At 41.8% G+C, this 23516-nt stretch overlaps 1 protein-coding gene across 5 annotated transcripts in view; it reads left to right on the forward strand.

The window, feature by feature from the left end:
- The window catches only part of LOC126274026 (venom serine protease-like), a 248042-nt gene that overhangs the window by 121549 nt on the left and 102977 nt on the right, over window positions 1–23516 (forward strand). For all 5 annotated transcript variants that reach the window (XM_049977078.1, XM_049977076.1, XM_049977079.1 and 2 more), the window contains one exon: window positions 3192–3423. In XM_049977078.1, the coding sequence (XP_049833035.1) occupies window positions 3193–3423 (231 nt within the window). In that variant the 5' untranslated portion in view covers window position 3192. The remainder of the gene's footprint in view (window positions 1–3191; window positions 3424–23516) is intronic.

The raw sequence follows: 23516 nt of genomic DNA on the forward strand, positions 1-23516 counted from the left end.
TTGTGGCACGTGGTGTTATTCTGCTAACAGCCATTGGATCTCGACCAACACGAGCAACAATGTCGCGATACGATAAACCGCAATCGCGATAGGCTACAATCCGACCTTTATCAAAGTTGGAATCGTGGTGGTACGCATTTCTCCTCCTTAGACGAGGCATCACAACAACGTTTCACCAGACAACGCCGATCAACTGCTGCTTGTGTATGAAAAATCGGTTGGAAACTTTCCTCATGTCACCACGTTGTAGTTTTCGCCATCGGCGCCAACCGTGTGTGAATGCTCTGAAAAGCTAATCATTTGCATATCACAGCATCTTCTTCCTGTCGGTTAAATTTCGCGTTTGTAGCACGTTATATTCGTGGTGTAGCAATTTTAATGGTCAGTAGAGTATTTCTGCGATTACCTAAGTGACGAACTGGACTGGACGTCCTTCCCATCACAACTCTCGTCCTCAGAGGCCACCACGGTCATCTGTCTTATCTCCAAGTGATTTCTTCTGATTTGGTTATGTCAAAGATCATGTGTTTCTACGTCCACTGCCACTTAATTTGGAAGATTTAACGGAAGAATGATTAATGTGGTCGTTCACAACGATTAGTTGACACGTGTATCGCAAGAGTTTTTCTACCGTATTGACGTTAGCCGCTTCACAAACGAAGCCCATATTGAGTACCAGTGATGTGAGTTAAGAACTTGGAGCGATTCTCTGTCCACAGATATGTGTCTATTTTCTGTATGTGTTGTAGTTTTCACGGCATGTCTTTTTAAATCTTGTACCGGATGATCAAAAAGTCAGTATAAATTTGAAAACTGAATAAATCACGGAATAATGTAGATAGAGAGGTACAAATTGACATACATGCTTGGAATGACATGGGTTTTTATTAGAACCAAAAAAATACAAAAGTTCAAAAAATGTTCGAGAGATGGTGCTTCATCTGATCAGAATAGCAATAATTAGCATAATAAAATAAGACAAAGCAAAGATGATGTTCTTTACAGGAAATGCTCAATATGTCCACCATCATTCCTCAACAACAGCTGTAGACGAGGAATAATGTTGTGAACACCACTGTAAGGCATGTCCGGAGTTACGGTGAGGCATTGGCGTCGGATGTTGTCTTTCAGCATCCCTAGAGATGACGGTCGATCACGATACACTAGCGACTTCAAGTAACCCCAAAGCTAATAATAGCACAGACTGAGGTCTGGGGACCTGGGATGCCAAGCATGACGAAAATGGCGGCTGAGCACACGATCATCACCAAACGACGCGCGCAAGAGATCTTTCACGCGTCTAGCAATATGGGGTGGAGCGCCATCCTGCTTAAACAGCATACGTTCCAGCAGGTGTTTATCAGCCAGACTGAGGATGATGCGATTCTGTAACATATCGGCGTACCTCTCACCTGTCACGGTAGCACTTGCTGTCCAGCGCCATCTGTCGGGCATTTTGTGAACTTTTTTTATCACCCGGTATACAGGGTGTCACAAAAAGGTACGGCCAAACTTTGGGGAAACATTCCTCACACACAAATAAAGAAAAGATGTTATGTGGACATGTGTCCGGAAACGCTTAATTTTTTATGTTAGAGCTCATTTTAGTTTCGTCAGTATGTACTGTACTTCCTCGATTCACCGCCAGTTGGCCCAATTGAAAGAAGGTAATGTTGACTTCGGTGCTTGTGTTGACATGCGAGTCATTGCTCAGGCACATCAGTAAGTAGCATCAACAGGTTAGTGTTCATCACGAACGTGGTTTTGCAGTCAGTGCAATGTTTACAACTGCGGAGTTGGCAGATGCCCATTTGATGCATGGATTAGCACGGGAAATTGCCTGGTGCGGTACGTTTCTATCGAGACAGATTTCCAGAACGAAGGTGTCCCGACAGTAAGACCTTCGAAGCAATTGATCGGCGTCTTAGGGATCACGGAACATTCCAACCTATGACTCGCGACTGGGGAAGACCTAGAAAGAAGAGGACACCTGCAATGGACGAGGGTATATTTCGTGCAGTTGACGATAACCCTAATGTCAGCGTCAGAGAAGTTGCTGCTGTACAAGGTAACATTGACCACGTCACTGTATGGAGAGTGCTACGGGAGAATCAGTTGTTTCCGTACCATGTACTGCGTGTGCAGGCACTATCAGAAGCTGATTGGCCTCCACTGGTACACTTCTGCGAATGGTTCATCCAACAAAGTGTCAATCATCATTTCAGTGCAAATGTTCTCTTCATTGCAACGTGATCAAGTTGTAAATTTTCACAATCAACATGTGTGGGCTGACGAGTTGACGCAGTTGTGCAATCACGTCATCAACACAGATTTTCTGTGAAAGTTTGGGCAGGCTTTGTTGGCGATGTCTTGATTGGGTCCCATGTTCTTCCACCTACGCTCAATGGAACACGTTATCATGATTTCATATGGGATACTCTACCTGTGCTGCTAGAACATGTGACTTTACAGGTACGACACAACATGTGGTTCATGCACGATGGAGCTCCTGCACATTTGAGTCGAAGTGTTCGTACGCTTCTCAACAACAGATTCGGTGACCGATGGATTGGTAGAGGCGGACCAATTCCCTGGCCTCCACGCTCTCCTGACCTCAACCCTCTTGACTTTCATTGATGGGGGCATTTGAAAGCTCTTGTCTACGCAACCCCGGTAGCAAATGTAGAGATTCTTCGTGCTTGTATTGCGGACGACTGTGATACAATACGCCATTTTCCAGGGCTGCATTAGTGCACCACGGATTCCATGCGACGGAGGGTGGATGCATCTATCCTCGCTAACGGAGGACATTTTGAACATTCCTGTAACAAAGTGGTTGAAATCACGCTGGTACGTTCTGTTGTTGTGTGTTTCCATTCCATGATTAATGTGATTTGAAGAGAAGTAATAAAATGAGCTCTAACATGGTAAGTACGCGTTTCCGGACACATGTTCACATAACATATTTTCTTTATTTGTGTGTGAGGAATGTTTCCTGAAAGTTTGGCCGTATCTTTTTTGTAACGCCCTGTATTCCTAGTCACAGCAATACCATACCGTAGCGCACGAGACAACCGCGCTAAATTTCTAGGGTTTATAAACGGAATTTCGTTTGGAGGTGTGACCCATTGTATAGACATTAAGGCGGAGGACATTGAGGAGATGCAGCAGTGGAGGTTGGGCTGTTGCAGAATGCGAGAGGCGCTGTGGCTGGTGGTGGTGGCGGCGGTGGCGGGTGCGGCACGCGGCCAGAACTTCACCGGCTGCGACCTGTACCAGCAGGTGGCCGTGGGCTCCACCTACATCCTCTTTTCGCCGCTGTACCCCAACTACTTCCAGGGCGCTTACGCCTGCCGCTGGAGCGCCGTCACGGACGCCGCCGCCAAGATCGTGCTCAGCTGCGACCCCTTCAGCCTGCCAGCGGTAACTCTGCCAGCCTCATCACCACGCATTTACTGCACGCGCATTGTAACTCGATAGATGTCACGGACGACACCGGGTGCGGAGGTAGTGATACACGTCGACCGGTATTCACTATTTTCCACTAGATGCCCAACTCATTTACGAAACAATATTTTTTTACAGTAGCATTGTACAGAAGTATTTCATAATCTGTAGCATCGTGACTTCTGTTTCGATTAAACATAAAGATATTTACATTATTGTGCGAAATAGTTTAAACAGTCGTCATCTCCGCGTGTCCTTTGTACTTCACAGGAACACTGTTGCATTCTTGCCCATGGCTGCTGAGAGCCACTGTATGTCTGGGCCCCATCCCCAAATACAGAGTCCAAATTTATTGTCATTTTAAAGGAGGTTTGATATTGTTTGAACATAACACATTTCGGGGAATATTGTAAAAAAAATACTTTTTTGGATGAAATATAGGATAAATATGAGGAGTGTTCAAATGTAAAGATACAAAACGTCGTGACAATTAGATGGGTTGGAATTTACTTATGCCACTTTGGGATGACGTAGTGAGACATTTAAGTGTGCAGATGTAGTGTCGTCACCTTCCTCTACAAGCTTCAAAGCTTTGTCTTAAGTATGCAGGGTGATGCTCACCGTCTTTTTCGACGTTGAAATACAATACTCATAGCATTCCCTGAGCACGGAAAGACCATTGGCAGCGAAAAAAAATGAAAATAAAAAAAAATGTTCAAATGTGTGTGAAATCTTATGGGACTTAACTGCTAAGGTCATCTGTCCCTAAGCTTACACACTACTTAACCTAAATTATCCTAAGGATAGACACACACAACCATGCCCAAGGGAGGACTCGAACCTCCTCCGGCACCAGCCGCATAGTCCGTGACTGTAGTGCCGTAGACCGCTCGGCTAGTCCCGCGAGGCTTGGCAGCGACGTGCACTATGAGACACCCCGTAGCCTAGTCAAGTCCATCACGAGTAAATGGCCTGAATTGCTCAGGGAGGGAGTGATTCTGCTCGGCAATAACACGCGTCTCCAAGACTACACAAAATGTAATGGCAAAATTGAAGTGGGAGAAGCTTGAGCATCCACCCTACAGCCAGGAACTGTCGCCTCGCGACTTCTATGCGTTTGGTCGCCCAGAAAACATCTCCATGCGAAGCGCATCAACTCGGACAACGAATTGAAGGACACAATGGAGAGCTGGCTTCTGTCACAGCCACGGGAATTCTGGGAACTGGCAATCCTCCAGCACGTGAAACAGTGGGATAGTTATACTTAAGTCTCCGGTGATTACTTTTGAATAAGGTTTCATATCTTTTCTTTCGATCCCCCATAATTTCTTATTAAACACTAAACATACTCCCACAACTGCAATTTGTAGTATCTATCATACGAGATACTGCTGACGAAATTCGAACGTACTAATAGTTGTTTATGGTGCAGTAGGATGAATCAGAACACACAGTAATACAAATGTGTATATTGTCTAGCCACTATGAAACGTCCCCTTAGAAAAATTTATTCACGACTGTGCTTAAATTGACACACAATATTTTTAGCGCAACGGAATCTGACTTTCAAAAATCCCTACGAAAGAATGGCCCTAACTAACAATAGCCTATACCTTTCACAAATCACTTACCTCACCAAAAATCTTCGTTACTCGAACTACTGCAATATAGCGAGCGCCACTACTGCCAGCTAAATAAAAGATTCAAACTACTCAAGGCACTAACTACTGATAGGCATAGTTAGCAAATAAAAGATTTTAATAGAGAACAAACAATGTATTTACCTTAATAGTCATAATATATATAGCAGTTCATGACATCCAGTCTTACAAATTACAAAACTCTGCCATCTCTCTCCCCACATCCACCACTGCTGGCGGCTCACCTCCAACTGCCCAACGCTACGCGCTGTTAGCATCCAGCTGCCGCTGCCCAACACTACAATGGCGAGTAGTACAACAATGCCAACCAGCGACAGACTGCACACGGCACAGCCAGTGATTTTCATACAGAGCGCTATGTGGCGTCACCAATAAAAAAACCTAAATTGCCTACTTACATAGCCCCCATGCTCCCCACAAAAAAATTTACAAATTGTTTTGGGCAGTGGCCAATACAGATTTTAAATTTTTTTTTCATAATTACAATAACAAAGAAATGAAATGCACACACTTATCGATACAATGTTGGTCAAAAGCTAAAATTTTCTCACAGTCCATAAAGACAGTCCTGATCGTTCATCACAGTAAAATAGCAGTGTTTTTGCTCAATGTCTCAGCAGTAAAAGAAAATGCACACAGAAGTATTGGATTTCCATGCAGTCTTGAAGAAGCAGTGTTGTCCTTCCAACGGAAAGACAGTGCTGACTCTTGACATGCAGACAGGTAATGGACCACAACAGAGCAAACCCACAGCAGAGTCAGTCGAAGTTTTAAAGAATATTGGTAGGTAGGTCGTCACAAAGTAGACCCATTGTAGTCCTGGTAGAGATTACGGTATTGGTGGGCCACAAGAGGTGCAGACCCACTGCAGTCCTTGTAGAAATAATGGTATTGGTGGGTCATCAAAGGTGTAGACCCACTGTAGTCCTTGTAGAGATGGCCAGCAGCCATCTGTTTGACTGTGCAAGCGCACAATCACCACTGAAGAGTCTTGCGGATAAGTCCATAACCACCACTTGTGCACTCACAAAAATTGTTTTTGAAATGTCCTAAGAACCAGCAATGCTGTTATCCAGTCCCTTACTGAATTATTAACACACGTGCAAACACTATCAGTCCCTACTTCTCACATATTGTCCATATACTATGACCAACAGATATGTGTGCAGTGAAATGTAACTTACAAGTTACTTAATTTGATGAACAGGTGTCAATTACAATTTTATAACATGAGAATACAATAACAAAGGTACAAAGTATATCATTAAAGAACATAATAGTACAGATAACATTTGCAGTAATACAGGCTTTACAAAAGAATCGAAATAACATATACATCAGTGTTACAGGAATTATGACATAAGTAAATACATAAAAGATCAGAATAACTTTTGAAACATCAACTTCATACATGAGCATTAAAACAAAATAGAAAAAATAATGTCGACATATTATTGATGCAAATTATATTTGAGGATAACAGTATTCCTCATCATAGTGAATGTAACTTAGTATTAGAACAGAAAAAATTCTATGAAACAGCACACAGAGACAGGAAGAAAATAAATACACAAGGGTACACAAAAGCATAGTGGGATTACACAAAAGGAAAGGACAGGGTTTGTTTTCAGGGTAACATTTGGTACTGCAATCCAACCCAAAACTTCATACCATAGATCGTCCCTCTTATTTCAACATTTGCTCCAGCCAAAAAAAATCCTATCCAAGCATGCTTTCTGTATTCTGATCACATCCTCTTTCAAAAATAGTTTTTCTCCACTGTACACCTTTTTTTTGCCCAAACCATTTTCTTATAGCTTCTCAATGCTTTTCTTCCAATTCATCATAGTTAGTTTCTTATATAGTCTACCCCCTCTTAAGCTAACTTAAAGCTACTGAGCTCAGATGCTAAACTAAGGGATGAGGCAATGCAGCAGCAGAAAATAATTAATACAAAAACAACAATGAAATAAAATGGAAGTTGTCAAAGAAGCAGCAATATTAAAACTAATATAAGGCAATGCACAGCAAACAAGAAAAATAAATCTGTAATAAAACTGGCTTAACAGAGTAATACAAAAAGAAATTCAGCAGCACTATGCCTGGCACACAGCAGAAGCAAATGCAACAGCTTATAACTAAACATGACAAAGCTCAAGCAGAAAAGATATTACAGTAAAGACAACAATGCAGAAAAGGGAGATGTCAATTCACATCTTAATGTCTATATAATTAAAGTGGTGCACCACAACTTATTCTACCATAAAAATTACCAAGTAATTGAAAAGAAAATTATGTATGCAGTTCCTGTGAAGGGAAGTCTTTTTGTGCTCCTTCGTTTTTTTAATTACATCATAAAGTTATTATTTACTATATCTGTAGGCATAAAATATCTATATTAGTACATCCATTAAATTTTATTGTAACCAATGCCGCAGTGTAGCTAGAAACTAGATATTAAACAAAATAGGCGAAGCAAGGCGTGGAACGTCATTCGCTAGCCATAAGTCATTTCATAATGCAGTAAACAATCTTCCAACTAGCAAGACAATAGACATGGAATGTTTCTCATCATTTAATTTCAGTAAATATCATAAATTAAGAACTCCAAAGTGTAATCAGATGTTTTCAAGTTTGAGCGTGTCGTATTTGCGACGCTTTCTACAAAGAAATGTCAATAGCGAGGATAATGGCCCCCTTTTTTTTTTACCTGTGCCTCTGAAAGGCAGACACTAATGGCTTTTTTCCCAGGCGACTGTCGCACAGCTGGGTGCCCATGACGCATTACGTGCAGGTGGCCACTTACCTTTCTTACTGAAAAATTTACGACAGCAGTTTCGCCTACAGTGACAGTCTCATATAAAAAAAATTCACAGGTCAAGAATTTGCGTTACAAATATGTAGAAACAAATTCCTATTGATATAACAGTGTCCAAAAAATTTTCGTCGGCAATGTAATACATTCACGCATTTACATACATTTCATAACTCTTAAAGTACGATTCTTGGTTTCCAACAACCTTTTTCACAAACCAGAGTTCCTAACCACTACTCTTTATTCCTTACCTTATTCGTCGACATTTCTTCAATATTTCATCATGACAGATATGTAGCATAATCAAATAACTCATACAGCATCAGCTTATTGATCATAAACATACCGCAACAGCATAATACACACAGTCATCGTAATAATAACATCATAACACCTCAGTCAAATTCTCAAAATCGTCGTAGCTTCCTCCAATAATTTCAAAACCTAAAAAAAATTCTCTGCTCATTTCAAAAGTGTCATCTACCTCAAACGTACTTTAAAAATCATGATCCCATACCAAATATGTCATTCAAAGCTCTCATAGTATCACAATGGTTCCGAAAAAATATGAACAGTTCACAAAGTACAGACAAAATACAATTTCGTAAGTGTGAAGTTATCCAACAGTGTAATTACGCAAACATGTGTCACTGATGTAGTAAAAAAAATGTTTGTATCTCAGTTACATGTTCAGATAGCTGTGTAATTTATGTGTTAGATAAATATGTTACCGATGTGTAAAGTTGTATAAGCAAATACCATATTAGCTAGGGCTCCTTGTGCTTGCCAAACACATGGTATACAAAGTAAGCGTGTACCCCCCTGAGGATTAATGTAATTATATCCTCAAGTGTTACAGATTACAGCAATGGAATGCAATGTATCACGGAAAACCTTTGTATCATTGTACATCAAATATCTTTAAAAATAAATATTTAAATACAATATTAATCACTCAAATACATGTACTGTAGCGCTAAACTGTGTGTCTTGTTGTAAGATAATCTCTGTGGAAGTGTCGTAGTTATCGTCCTCCGAAAGCTAAGTTCTGCATAAGTCAATGTACTTACCTCACGATAAACAAAAGTGAAATGATTTGCGTATAGATGTCGTAGTTACTACGCTTATTGCCGTGATGAAGTAAGTACTGTACTGTAACGTATTGTTGTGCTACGATAAAGGCTGTCTCATTGTAGCTATACCACAAAAGTTACTACTAAAACATGTTTCACTTTCCAGAATAATACAGAAAAACTGTGCAGATATAAAACAGATACACCGCAAAAGCAACAATGTAAATCGTGTCATATATTAGTAGTGTCGTGATATAATCGTGTAGCTATCAGAGAAACCAAATGCTAAGTCATCTTTAATCTCACAGAAAGTACTTCAAATAAAGAATGTCTTTTCAACTAAATCAAAATGTTGCATTAAAATCTCATTAACAGTATACGTTCTAAGTATGTAAGCCTTATAGTCGTCACGTAATGGTGCAACTAACAAGCAAGAATATACAAATAACAACACTGTGTCGTCTGTTCACTATAACAATGCATTCGTAATTTCTGTTTAAAAATGTTCCCTAGGTTCTACACTGGATAGTTAACTTCAAAACATTGTTGCATGTTAACAGTTTCTCAGTGTGACAAAGCATACTAGTAACGTGAAGTGAACAGCTTTATGGCAAAGACAAAGTTAAAAAGCAGATTATCTTTCAATAAACGATTTTGCATGTGATATGTGGTGTAATCTTTTACCCTTTATAGTACTCAGAGTTTGAACTTGAATGCAATTACACTACTGGAAATTGAAATAAGAACACCGTGAAATCATTGTCCCAGGAAGGGGAAACTTTATTGACACATTCCTGGGGTCAGATACATCACATGATCACACTGACAGAACCACAGGCACATAGACACAGGCAACAGAGCATGCACAATGTCGGCACTAGTACAGTGTATATCCACCTTTCGCAGCAATGCAGGCTGCTATTCTACCATGGAGACGATCGTAGAGATGCTGGATGTAGTCCTGTGGAACGGCTTGCCATGCCATTTCCACCTGGCGCCTCAGTTGGACCAGCGTTCGTGCTGGACGTGCAGACCGCGTGAGACGACGCTTCATCCAGTCCCAAACATGCTCAATGGGGGACAGATCCGGAGATCTTGCTGGCCAGGGTAGTTGACTTACACCTTCTAGAGCACGTTGGGTGGCACGGGATACATGCGGACGTGCATTGTCCTGTTGGAACAGCAAGTTCCCTTGCCGGTCTAGGAACGGTAGAACGATGGGTTCGATGACGGTTTGGATGTACCGTGCACTATTCAGTGTCACCTCGACGATCACCAGAGGTGGACGGCCAGTGTAGGAGATCGCTCCCCACACCATGATGCCGGGTGTTGGCCCTGTGTGCCTCGGTCGTATGCAGTCCTGATTGTGGCGCTCACCTGCACGGCGCCAAACACACATACGACCATCATTGGCACCAAGGCAGAAGCGACTCTCATCGCTGAAGACGACACGTCTCCATTCGTCCCTCCATTCACGCCTGTCGCGACACCACTGGAGGCGGGCTGCACGATGTTGGGGCGTGAGCGGAAGACGGCCTAACGGTGTGCGGGACCGTAGCCCAGCTTCATAGAGACGGTTGCGAATGGTCCTCGCCGATACCCCAGGAGCAACAGTGTCCCTAATTTGCTGGGAAGTGGCGGTGCGGTCCCCTACGTCACTCCGTGGGATCCTACGGTCTTGGCGTGCATCCGTGCGTCGGTGCGGTCCGGTCCCAGGTCGACGGGCACGTGCACCTTCCGCCGACCACTGGCGACAACATCGATGTACTGTGGAGACCTCATGCCCCACTTGTTGAGCAATTCGGCGGTACGTCCACCCGGCCTCCCGCTTGCCCACTATACGCCCTCGCTCAAAGTCCGTCAACTGCACATACGGTTCACGTCCACGCTGTCGCGGCATGCTACCAGTGTTAAAGACTGCGATGGAGCTCCGTATGCCACGGCAAACTGGCTGACACTGACGGCGGCGGTGCACAAATGCTGCGCAGCTAGCGCCATTCGACGGCCAACACCGCGGTTCCTGGTGTGTCCGCTGTGCCGTGCGTGTGATCATTGCTTGTACAGCCTTCTCGCAGTGTCCGGAGCAAGTATGGTGGGTCTGACATACCGGTGTCAATGTGTTCTTTTTTCCATTTCCAGGAGTGTATCATGCGATATACGTCGGTAAAGAATACTGGAATTTTTCTCAAGGTTAGCGTCAATGTTATTTTTCTCAGAGCCGGCCGGCGCACGCGACTGCCTGCGGTGCGAGTCATTGTCTGTTTCTTTGTTGGCGCGCGTCGTTATTGGGATTAGGGGACCTAACTTCTACAAATTCACCTTGACGAGAGGGCCCCGCCCTGTCTGAATCCCGCCAGTTCTGATGCAATTCAGGTCTGTCGTTAGGATCATATCGTCTGTCATCATGTTGGTAGATTCCATAGTTTCTTTCTTGTCGGTCACGTGGTGGTGAATTTCTCACTGAATCGTAACTGCGCGCTGGACCGCTGCGTCTTAAATTATTCTGTCTCCCGTGAAAATAATAGTTCTGGTTGCCATATTGTCTGTTTCTATGGTTATCTCTGTCATATTCAATACTACGGAAATGCGATCTTTCTCTGTAACTATTACTACTCTGCCAACGGTTGTCATACGGGTGGTGTCTGGTTTGGTCACGATTTGTATTGTGAGAATAGCCTTGTCATGTCCAGTTATTATTTCTTTCATCGCGGAATTGCGACGGATGTGACCTGTAATTATTGTGTTCCTGTTTTCGCGTTCCGCGATTGTCAGTGTCAATTTCTAATTCTTGTAAGAGTCCCTGAAAAGCTTCAATGTCGTCTTTGCAACGGCCTGCCAAAATAATATGCCGTAAATATTTAGGCAATTTCATTAAGCAAATGCGGATGACTTCTGACGGACTGTATGGGTTTGAAAGATACTGATTCTTATGTAACATGTCTTCAAAATATTTGACAAGACTGGAAAATTCAGATTGTTCAAAATGTTTCATCATTATGATGCTATGTTTTACTCGGTCTTGTGTAGCTTGAGACCAATATGCTGAGAGGAAGGCATGATAAAATTCTCCTTCACTATGACAATCGTGAATGACCGATCGCATTCTTACAGCTGGTTCATTCTCCAAGTAGCCACACATAAATTCTAATCTGTGCTCTAATGACCAGTTGGGAGGAAAACAATGAGAGAATTGAAGGAGCCATGCTTGTGGATGAATGTCGTTGCCAGAATTCTTAAATGTTTTGAATTTACGTGCAGTAATGAACAGCTTATAGTCAAAATCATCGTGTCGGCGGGTAGCATATCGTTCATTGTTACGTCGTGTCGGCGGTTTCATCTCAAAATTCGGTGCACCTTGCCAATTTCTTTCACAATTTCCGAAATGCCCTGTGTTATTATTTTGTGGCAGTTCCGTATTTTTATGTCCCTCTTCCCGTGTTGGAGCGCCAGTGTCCTCTGAAATACGTAATTCTTGTATTACCTGTGTCAGCTGATCTTGCACTTCCCGGATTTCTCTTTGGTATTGTGTATTAATTTGATTCTGATTTTGTTTGAATTTCCTAATTTGTTCGCACTCTTCTGAGTTATTCAGATCATCATCTACCTTTGCAGATAAGTTAATGAACTGAACCGAAAGTTCGGCTACTTTCTCCGATAGTGTACTTATTTCCTCAGTGTGTTTTTCTGAACCAAATTTCAGAGTGTTCATTTGTGTTGAAATCGTATCTACTGCGTCCTTTAAGTTTTCCTGAGTTCTTGCAAGTTGCGTAACCGAATCGAGGGATGCAACTGAGTCCATTTTAGCTTGCAAGGTGTCGTGATTTTCACGAACAATAGTTTGCAGTTCTTTTAGGGCTGCTTCATGATTCTGTAATGCATTTTCATGCCGCGAAAAAATAGGTTGAAAATGCTCACAAATTTGTGTTTTTACCTCATTACAGATTTTTTGGCATTTCTATTCTATGTTATGCAACTCAGTAGTTAAATCTACACGTGTCTGTTCAAGTGTGGTGTCTAACTTTTGAAGTTTTTGCTGTGTTTGTCTCTGGTGTTGTTCCATTGTGTCCAACTTTTGAAGATTTTGTTCCATTGTGTCTAACTTTTGAAGATTTTGTTCCATTGTGTCTAACTTTTGAAGATTTTGTTCCATTTGTTTCTGATTTTGTTCAAGCATTGTGTGTAACTTTTGTAGCCTTTGTCCCATTTGTTGCATTAACTGTACTAACAGTGCACTGGTGTCTGAAACATGTTCCTCAGTGCTTTTCGGCAATGCATTAGAACCGGCAATATTCGCATTTTGAAAAGCAGAAAATGTGTCTTGATTTATTTGAGAAAACGGTGAGGACGCAAAATCTGAATCTACAGTATTTGCAAGATTGTGTCCTGTGATTTCGGAATCCTGAGGCGAACTGTTGCCGACCGATCGATCGATAATGCTTCCCTGTTCACTAATTATTTCACTGCCTACACCATTATTTGCCGCCCGCTCCATTTCCCTATGCGCTATTACCAAATTACTACTTTGAACGTTCGTGAATTCATTACATGGTGACGCTAACACACTGCTTTCGTCTTCACTGTCATTTCTCAGTTTACTTTGGAGCCTAGTATTACGTTTTTCACACGCCATTATTGTCACAATATTTCACACGACAAAACAGAAAAACACAATTTGAAGAACAAAAATAAGAGAACACATTAACATAGCACTGAAAATAATATCTAGTTAATTGCAAGCGCAGTTGCGAAATAATTGGTGCAAACCTACATGCATGCCACAACTGTTTTACTGCACAACAATGAAAAACTAAAACTACAGAGGAAATTCTCTCTACAATTGCGCGCTAGCAATAAACAAAGGTTACGCTAACTACACATACTACAAAAAAAAATCAGAAGATTCCAGTGAGGTATCCTCGGCTAAGGGTCGCCATATGAAACGTCCCCTTAGAAAAATTTATACACGACTGTGCTTAAACTGATACACAATATTTTTAGCGCAACGGAATCTGACTTTCAAAAATCCCTATGAAAGAATGGCCCTGACTAACAATAACCTATACCTTTCACAAATCACTTACCTCACCAAAAATCTTCGTTACTCGAACTACTGCAATATAGCGAGCGCCACTACTGCCAGCTAAATAAAAGATTCAAACTACTCAAGGCACTAACTACTGATAGGCATAGTTAGCAAATGAAAGATTTTAATAGAGAACAAACAATGTATTTACCTTAATAGTCATAATATATATAGCAGTTCATGACATCCAGTCTTACAAATTTCAAAACTCCGCCATCTCTCTCCCCACATCCACCACTGCTGACGGCTCACCTCCAACTGCGCAACGCTACGCGCTGTTAGCATCCAGCTGCCGATGCCCAACACTACAATGGCGAGTATTACAACAATGCCAACCAGCCACAGACTGCACACGGCACAGCCAGTGATTTTCATACAGAGCGCTATGTGGCGTCACCAATAAAAAAACCTAAACAGCCTACTTACAACTATTAATAGCACAAAGTTCGTTCGCATCTTGCATGCAGTGTTATTTTCTATTACAGACAATCGAGTGAATTATACAGTCTGTGACATGACATTGTGTTGAATTTAGAAAACAGAAGCCCCCCGAGGAAATTACGCAAAGTATTTCGACATGATGCAGATAGTTTATACAGGGTGTTGCAGGAGAAATGGTCAATTCAGGAATATCACAGGAGCGATCATTCGAAACAAAAAAGTCCAGTAAACATGGGCTCTAAAATGCATACCTTGTAACCTATGAACACTTCTTAATTATAGATACTGTGAAACAAATTTCTTGTAGTTGAAGCTGTTTGCCTTCCGTATTTTGTGAGGTGGTAGTATGAACCAAAACAAGAAAAAATGTCCAGTAGACATGACTCTGAAGTGCAGTAGAAGAGATATGCTTCACAGCAGCAAAGATGAACAAGTGCTCATAGCACCTATCACATGCATTTTGGATTCCCTATTTACTAGACATTTTTGGTTCGAATGGTCGTTCCTGTCATATCCCTCAATGTTGACCATTTTTCTTGGGACACTCTGTATACCGGTGTATCGGAATGACAGTTTCTAATTTTATGATCCATAGAGGACATGAACATAAACATTTCTTATCAATAATAGAGTTTCTGCAGATGCTTAATTTTCTATGCAAAAACCAGTGCTCGTCACTTAGATTTTAGGTGACTTTATTTTGGTTGTAATTCTCACCCTGTAAACAATGAAGTATTGAAGTCAGTTTATATTAAGTCAGAGAATAGCTTCCTTGAAATTTGTTTACTTAGTTTCGAATATTAAAGTTCGTAACCCTATGCTTCTACGAAAGTGCTGAAATACAGACTTCCTGATTACAGAACTGACCTAATTATTTCCAGAGAACATTTTTTGGATTCACATTTCTGATTTCCACACATATTTTCACTCATATTTATGCTATAATGATGATAGTTCCAAATTGAAATAATGTATATAAATGTAGTTTTCATTATATTTAATTATAATAATTTTGTAGGATGGAAACAGTTTGTAGCAGACTTGTGCCACTGGAAGATCGTACTTTAGTAAATGTTGGTCTGGAAAGCAGTGATATAGACGCAAGACCATCACAGTTAAGGAACTGTATGACTGCTTGACAGATATCTCTGCAAATGAGTTTTCTAGTTTGACTTTAGATGCTACTTAATAATGAATTGTTGCGAAATATATGTACGCTCTTTTTAATTTTAATTTTTAAATTGGATAAATTTACTTTGAATGCACTTTAAAAGGAAACTCTAAGTATTATACTGATTTGCATGCTGACGAATGTTTGGTGTCAGCAGCGCTGCGATATGAAGTGTTCTGTCCCTGCTCGTTACTGTTGTGCCCACACATTACACCAAACAGACATCAGCACATTCGCAAATAAACCATTAGTTGTGCAATTGGCGGTATAGAGTAACACATTGGCCTATAAAACTGTCAATGGCAGTTTGCGAGCCTTTCGTTCAACAAATGTTTGAACACATTATCAAAGTCTAGTTGTTTTGCCAAATTAGATTCAGATGCTGAGATCCCCAAATCTGTGAGATCTTATTGTTGCATAGTCAATCTGAGATATTTTTAACACAAGCCAAAGTGTTGAACGACCTTCCTTGATTGAGCTTGTGCTACAGCCACTGAGAAACTGCAAAAGACGTGCAAAGCTTTGCATACATTCGTACAAATATTTGAAATTTTAAACTCTTGTATCTTATTCTAAATGTATAATGGTTCCAAAGTAATATCTACAAAGTTTGAAGTATGAATTGTTTTGAAATATTTAATTTATTCTTGTAGATCTGTTAATACAACGTTGTAGTATTCAATGATAAACTCGCATGCCTCAGCGACCTGATCATTTAAATATAATCATAAAAACCCAAGTATTTCATCTGAATACTAGAATAATGATATCAAAACCAGCGGCTATATTTGAATCCAACGTCGTTTATCCTTTTTAAAACATGCTGCCAGTTTTGACACCAAATGGTGTCATCTTCAGGCCCCAAGTGTAATCTGCCAACAATGACCGTTTTCATATCCAATGAACAGAATTGTATGCAGCGGGCCAAAATTAACTGTATTCTGTACCTTCCAAGGCAATAACAAGCCCAGAATGTCAGTGCCCCATATGGGCAGTGGCACAGTGCACTGCTCTTCAGCCAACTCGCTTTACAAACATATAACAAAAGGGAACTCACACATAAAAGGGCGAAAAAACGGGATATAAAAACACAGAAATGGAGAGAATGGAAGTTAAAATATACACATGGGGACATGCACTGGAGGACAGTTAAAAATTCGACATAAACTTAAAAGAACACAGCCTCGTTGGTTACTTAAAATACTCTGGAAACAAACACAAGTTAAAAGTCGGCCAAAGTAAAAAAATCACACAGAGCGAGACACTTAAAAAAAACTGGAAACGAGGGAGTGCTCACAAAAAATAAAAAACCGCTGGTAGGGACCTGCCGAGGGTCTGTAGGTCGAAGGGGATGGAAGGTGCGTTGGGAGGGTGGGGGAAATTGGAGGAAGGGGTAAAAGTGGGGTAGGGGCGCACTTAGAGGCAGGAGGCAGGCAGGACAGGAGATGAAGAGGGAAGAAAAGGCAGGAGGGAACACAGAGATAGAGAGGGAGAGGGTCTCGCGAAAGAGTTGGGGTGTAGGAAGGAGGAAAACACATGGTCAGTGTGCCAAGTGCGGTCTTATATACTCCACCATGGCTGTACTGCCCATGCTAGTCTCAGAGGCTGGTCAGCAGCAAGGAAATACAATTACACATGTGTTACCTATGGTGAAAGCGTTCAGACATTCGATTTGCTTAGTGATATATTTTTTGAAAGACATCATGTTTACGCCAGTGACTGTTAAACTTTTTATTTCCACTATTGCAAATTTCGGCCTTAGGCCATTATCAAGTGCAGATGTTTTGGCTTTAAGCCATGTCAACTTTATACATGCTGACACATTTACATGTCGTTATTTTTTGCTGTTATATATGTTCGTAATGCTGGAAATAAAAAGTTAGACAGTCACTGGCGTAGCTGGCCACAGTGGCCGAGTTGTTCTAGGCGCTTCAGTCCAGAACCGTGCGACTGCTACGGTTGCAGGTTCGAATCCTGCCTCGGGCTTGGATGTGTGTGATGTTCTTAGGTTAGTTAGGTTTAAGTAGTTCTAAGTTTTAGGGGACTGCTGACCTCTGTTGTTAAGTTCCATAGTGCTCAGAGCCATTTGAACCAGCCAGTCACTGGCATAAACATGTCTTTCAAATAATTCTACATGAGTGTGAATCCCCATTGTGAAAAGTTTATTGATGTGTGTTCCGTGGTGGTAACACCTTGACGACTTCTCTGCAACTTCATTAAAGCAAGATCCGGATTCCACATCTTATCCAAATTAAAATCATTATCTCTATTCATTAAGTTATTGGTTAATCTAATTTCTATGGCTTCTTGAAAAGAGACTCCCAAAAGGAAGAGGTGAATGTTAAAATCTTCACATCACTGTAGTTCATCAAATGACCTGTATCTACACAATGTTCTGCCACAACTGACTTGTCTGGATGTAGTAAGTGTGGGTATCCCCGGTGCTCCACACACTTCTCATGAACGGTGCCTGTCATACGACCTATCACAATTCCTGCAAGGATACTGACACACACCCGCCGTATGAAGCAATATGTATATAATTTTTCATAGAGCCTGGCAAGGCTCAAAATCTGCGTAGGAGGCCGGAACGACACCTTAACGTGGAGTTTCTCGAGGATAAGGCTTATCTTCGTGGAAAGAGCAGCCACATATAGCAAAAACGTTCTTATCTAAGGTATTACTCTCTTTTTTCCAAATCACTTACTTGCGTTCTAGAATTCACACTGAATGCTCTGCGAATTTTTTGCTAGGAGTATCCATTCGCTGTGAAAATACTCTTGAGGTGTGTGAGCTCTTCTGGCAAATTATCATTGTCAGGTATACAGTGTCCCCTGTGCACTAAGGTCTTAAGGACACCTACGGTTTGTGAAGGGTGATGGCAGCTACTGGCATGTAAATATAGATTAGTATGCTTTGGTTTACGATAGACAGCATGTCCTAATATACCATCAACTTTATTTTGATCACTGAGAGGATATAAGCATGGTAACCAGAGGGAGGAGCAAGCTGGTCACTTCTGGGTGCATATTGGTGCAGTGGAAGATTTCCTGCAGTACTGTCTACGCACTCGTTTTGCACTTTACACTGATCGCTTACTGCACTGGAAGTGATGCACAGAAGAAACAAGATTTCATGAAAACGTTTTCAAAGAGACGTAATACACAGATCATTGGCAAACAGTGAGCTATTCACTCTGTGATGATAGTGCTGTGCCACATGATGATATATTGTCTGGATTAGCAGCAGTCACAAACGACACAAAGTCTTCCAAATTCTATAGATGAGTTTCAAGGAGGTCTCACATGGGGACAAAAATAGTGAAGCAAGCAAAAGGGGCTGGACAGATGTAAGGATGGTTCAAATGGTTCAAATGGCTCTGAGCACTGTGGGACTTAACATCTATGGTCATCAGTCCCCTAGAACTTAGAACTACTTAAACCTAACTAACCTAAGGACATTACACACATCCATGCCCGAGGCAGGATTCGAACCTGCGACCGTAGCAGCCACGCGGCTCCGGACTGAGCGCTTAGAACCGCTAGACCACAGTGGCCGGCAGATGTAAGGAAATGCAGAATGAAATACATCCTTGAACGTAAACCAAGGTGCTAGCCAAGCTTCAGGTATTGCTGTTATATTCAACTATGAATGGCACGTGTGCAATGTCTTCAATCTGTTGCAAGAGTCAGTTTGGTCAGAACAGTGTTCTATGTAATTGTGAGTTAAGGGCTCCCATACGAGGGGGGGGGGCGGCAAAGAAGTTAATAGGTTCCCCTCCCGATGCCCCCTCCCCCCCACCTCCCGCTCTCAGGAAAAGGAGAAAATATGGTGCAGTCAGGAGTATTTCTTTCAACAAAATTATTTAAAAGTCGGTATTATGTACGTTTTTAACAAGGTTGGAACTGGAGCCAGGTCCAGCCCTCCCCTACTACAAACTATTGTATAGGCGCCCTAGTTGAGAGTGCATTATATCGCTGCTAAGCGAAGGCGAACGTGGGAAACTGTGGGTGCTCATATGGTGGATGTTTCTGTAACCAAGGTAGCCGAAGTGTCTGGTGTATCGAAAGACATTATATTGAAGATTCATATCGCTTACAGGGAAAAACAGAAAAACAGCATGTGCCAAACTGTTGTGTACATAGTTCCACGTAGTCAGCGCATACACCACTTTCCCACTAGAGCGCGCCCCGCTAAGCACAACAGCGCAGGCGCAGTCCGTCTCCACACTACAAGATGGCGCTGCCATAGAGACGGACCAAATTCTGCTTCCGCCGATCCGTGTATTAATATGGAATGCAGCCAATGATATTGCTGCTAACGTAGAACCTTTTTTTCCCTCGTGGATCACACTCGCGAAGTGATACATGAATGCGCGAGGTATTATAACGAGTGTACAGACCTCCGATTAGCCAGTCTGCATTTGTCTGCACCAGTCTGTACGAGTTCTACATTTGTCTGTACCAGTCTATAGTCAAGTTTCAGTCTGCACCTAATAAGATTACCATATTACTGTACATAGCTATGAAGATAAATATATAGACACTTTTGTCAAGTATCAGAGATATATGTGAGAATAAGAGTAACGTACCAATACCAAATGAACTTCAGATTGTCAATTGTAAATAGCATCCGGAAGCAAGTTAAGTAATTTTTATGCGTGATATTATTTTAATAAATGTGTGTGAAAATTAATCGAGTTCTGTTTAAAGTTGGTCACCGTCAATCTGCTACTCGAAGCGTGCAAGTGGCATTTCTATCGTCTGACCTAACGGCAGAATATAAACACGCCACGATAAGACCACAAGACATATTGCTGTCACTCGCCTACTTCGTTAGAGCGACAAGTCAAATAATCTGATGGTGTGTGTACTGAAGGTCTTACAGTACGCACACCAAACAAACCACAACGTGGACGAAAGAGTGTATTGAGAAATCGTGACAAGACCATTATTGAAAGGGTTTGTGACAAAAACTCAGGGGACACCAGCTGCAAAACTCACTGCAGAACTGAATGTCGAACTCGTGAACCGTGTCAGCACCAAAACAACACGATCTCTATAAGCAGGGAATTGCTATGTGAACTTGAATTCCAAGAACGGCTCATCAGTGATGTAAATGTCTGTAACAGAAAAACGTGGTGCCTAGATCATAAAACCTGAACTATGGAACAATAGAAGAAAGTCATGTGGTTGGATGAGTCTCACTGTTTCCAACTTGTGGCCGAGTTTACTACCCAAGAGTGAAAAGTCGCGAGGATTCGGTGATGATTTGGGTAGCCATATCGCGATATTCCATGGGCCGCACCGTTACTCCTCTTGGTGGCAATGATGATTACCCTTTGTTCCATACGCAATACACTGCTATACCGTAAGAAAAAGTAAACAACTGTGCTGTTTGGCATTGCGTGACGAGGAACGATCCGGGGAGGCAGTGCCGTGCAGTACTGGCAGCTTCGCGTGACTTGCTGATAGTTTGCTATGGTAGAAATGTATCGTGAAAGCGCATTATAGCTCTTCACTCAGGGTCACTCGCTGTCAGTGAGTACACTGGTACTATAAATACAGCGCTACCTCCTGCCAGTTTGCATACGTCGGTAGTTGCTCCAACGACGACAAACGCTGGGCAGAGACAGTGGCTAAATTGCAGCTGCAAGACAGTAAAAAGTTATACGTGTATCCTTACTGTTCAGTTTCAGCACAGTTTTCATTAATTTAAAAGGAAGCTTGAACACCAGTCGAATGACTTCTATTTCTTTCATTATCGGTGGACAGAGCAAAGTTATCACACTATAAATGGAAATTATTTCCAATAATGTACCCTTGAAAATAAAATTAAATGAGATAACGAATTTTTCTGCAGCTTGAACATCAGATGCCTGGTTTTTGTGGTCTAGTAAACCATTGCACATTGAGGTAGAAACAAATCCTAGAGGAACCGATGGCCTTTGTAGTCTGGTCCCTTCAACCCCCACAAACCAACCAACCAACAAATCCTAGGCTGAATAAACTTGCCTGACCTTTTTCCCCATTCTACGCTTTCTGTCTCTTTTCGTTTCTTTTAATTTCCCCAGACTTGTGTCTAGATTCGATAATGTTAAAATGCCTTAAATCAAGCTTGTACTCTGCACATCAAACTCACAAGGGTCAAAAGTTTGTAAAACATATCACTTCAGGGTCGCAAATTCAAAAATACTGAGACAAGTTGGATTTGCATTGCCGTCAGCTTTTCACGTCGCTATGCATGAAACCATAGACTTTACAGAACGAGTATTACTACTGCTCGGTGGTTCCCCCGCTCCGGTTACAGCTGACACGTAACGTATTAGCGTGAGGACGGTGATCTTTTTGAAGAAGTGCAAGGGGAATCCCAGAGATAGCGTAGTTATAATAATTCTCTACTTCGGTATTGGCTGGTGTTGTCTTCCGTTGACTGAGGAACAGGGATGGGGTTATTAATCACTTTTTCGGCTGTTTATTGGTCTCAGTCATAATTCCTCTTTAAAAAAGTACTGGTAACTGGTAACCGGTGAGAAAAAGAAACTGCACAAATTCAACGTCCCGTATCAATGATGTTAAAATTTGCAGTTACTAATTAGAAAGTTTTTATCGGCGAAATTTGCATTTGTTTCAAATACTGTGTTATTAAAAATAAAATACAACAATTAGTGCATGTTTAACATAATCCAGAGCAACAGCGACGTGACACTAGAAGCGCTACGGCATTACTGAACTAATAACATAGCTGCCAACATATACAAGGGTTGGACAAAAATACGGAAACACCGCGAGAAAAGCACGCTTGAACATAATGCAGACGCTAGACAAGCCACGAGCTTGCCCTGTCGTATTTGACCACAAACGGGATCTGTGCAATGTCAGGTGTCAGTCGTCGTCAAGCAGTTTTTTGGGTAGTTCTAAGTGCGTTAAGTAGGAACTAAGTGTGTACGAACGCGGACAAATTATTTTTGCTCGTATTGTGGGTGTTTCAATACCCAGTCAAGAGTCACTAATGGGAGATTTATACCGCATACAGGGAAGGCAGGAAAATAACATCCGCTAAGTCACAACGCAAAAAATGTTCAAATGTGTGTGAATTTCTAAGGGACCAAACTGCTGAGGTCATCGGCCCCTAGACTTACACACTACCGAAACTAACTTATGCTAAGAACAACACACACACCCATATCTGAGGGAGGGGCCGCGCAGTCAGTGACATGGCGCCCCTAACCGCGCGGCAGTCACAACACAAACGAAAGTAATTGTTGAGTGATAGTGATAGTAGATCATTGAAGAGGATTGTGACGAAAAATAAGAGAACGGCAGCTGCAAAAGCTGTTGCAGATCTGAATTACGCACTTGCGAAGCCTGTCAGCACCATAACATCACAAAGGTAGCTCAATATGCAAGTAATTACAGGGCGCGCTGGAATTCCAAAACCACTCATCCATAATCCAAATGCCCGTAAAGGGAAAACTTAGTTGCAAAGGCATGAAACTTGAACTATGGAGCAATGGAAGAAAGTCACTTGGTCGGATAAGCCTTGTTTTACACTGTTTCCAACTTCTGGCTTCCCACGAGTGAAGGGTGGCGTTGGTTCGGTGTTCATTTTGGCAGCCATATTATGGCATTCCAGGACTACTCTGCAAGGTCGCATTGCTGCCAAGGATTATGTGGCCATTTTGACTGATTATGTCCATCCCAGGGTACAACGTTTGTTACCCATTGGTGATGCTGCGTTCCAAAACGATAAGGCCCCTGGTCACACAGCTCGCACGTTGTGAGAACGACGATAAATTGCCACATCTCTCCTGGCCACTACAGTC

This window comes from Schistocerca gregaria, chromosome 1 (genome assembly GCF_023897955.1).
Source record: "Schistocerca gregaria isolate iqSchGreg1 chromosome 1, iqSchGreg1.2, whole genome shotgun sequence".
NCBI lineage: Eukaryota > Metazoa > Arthropoda > Insecta > Orthoptera > Acrididae > Schistocerca > Schistocerca gregaria.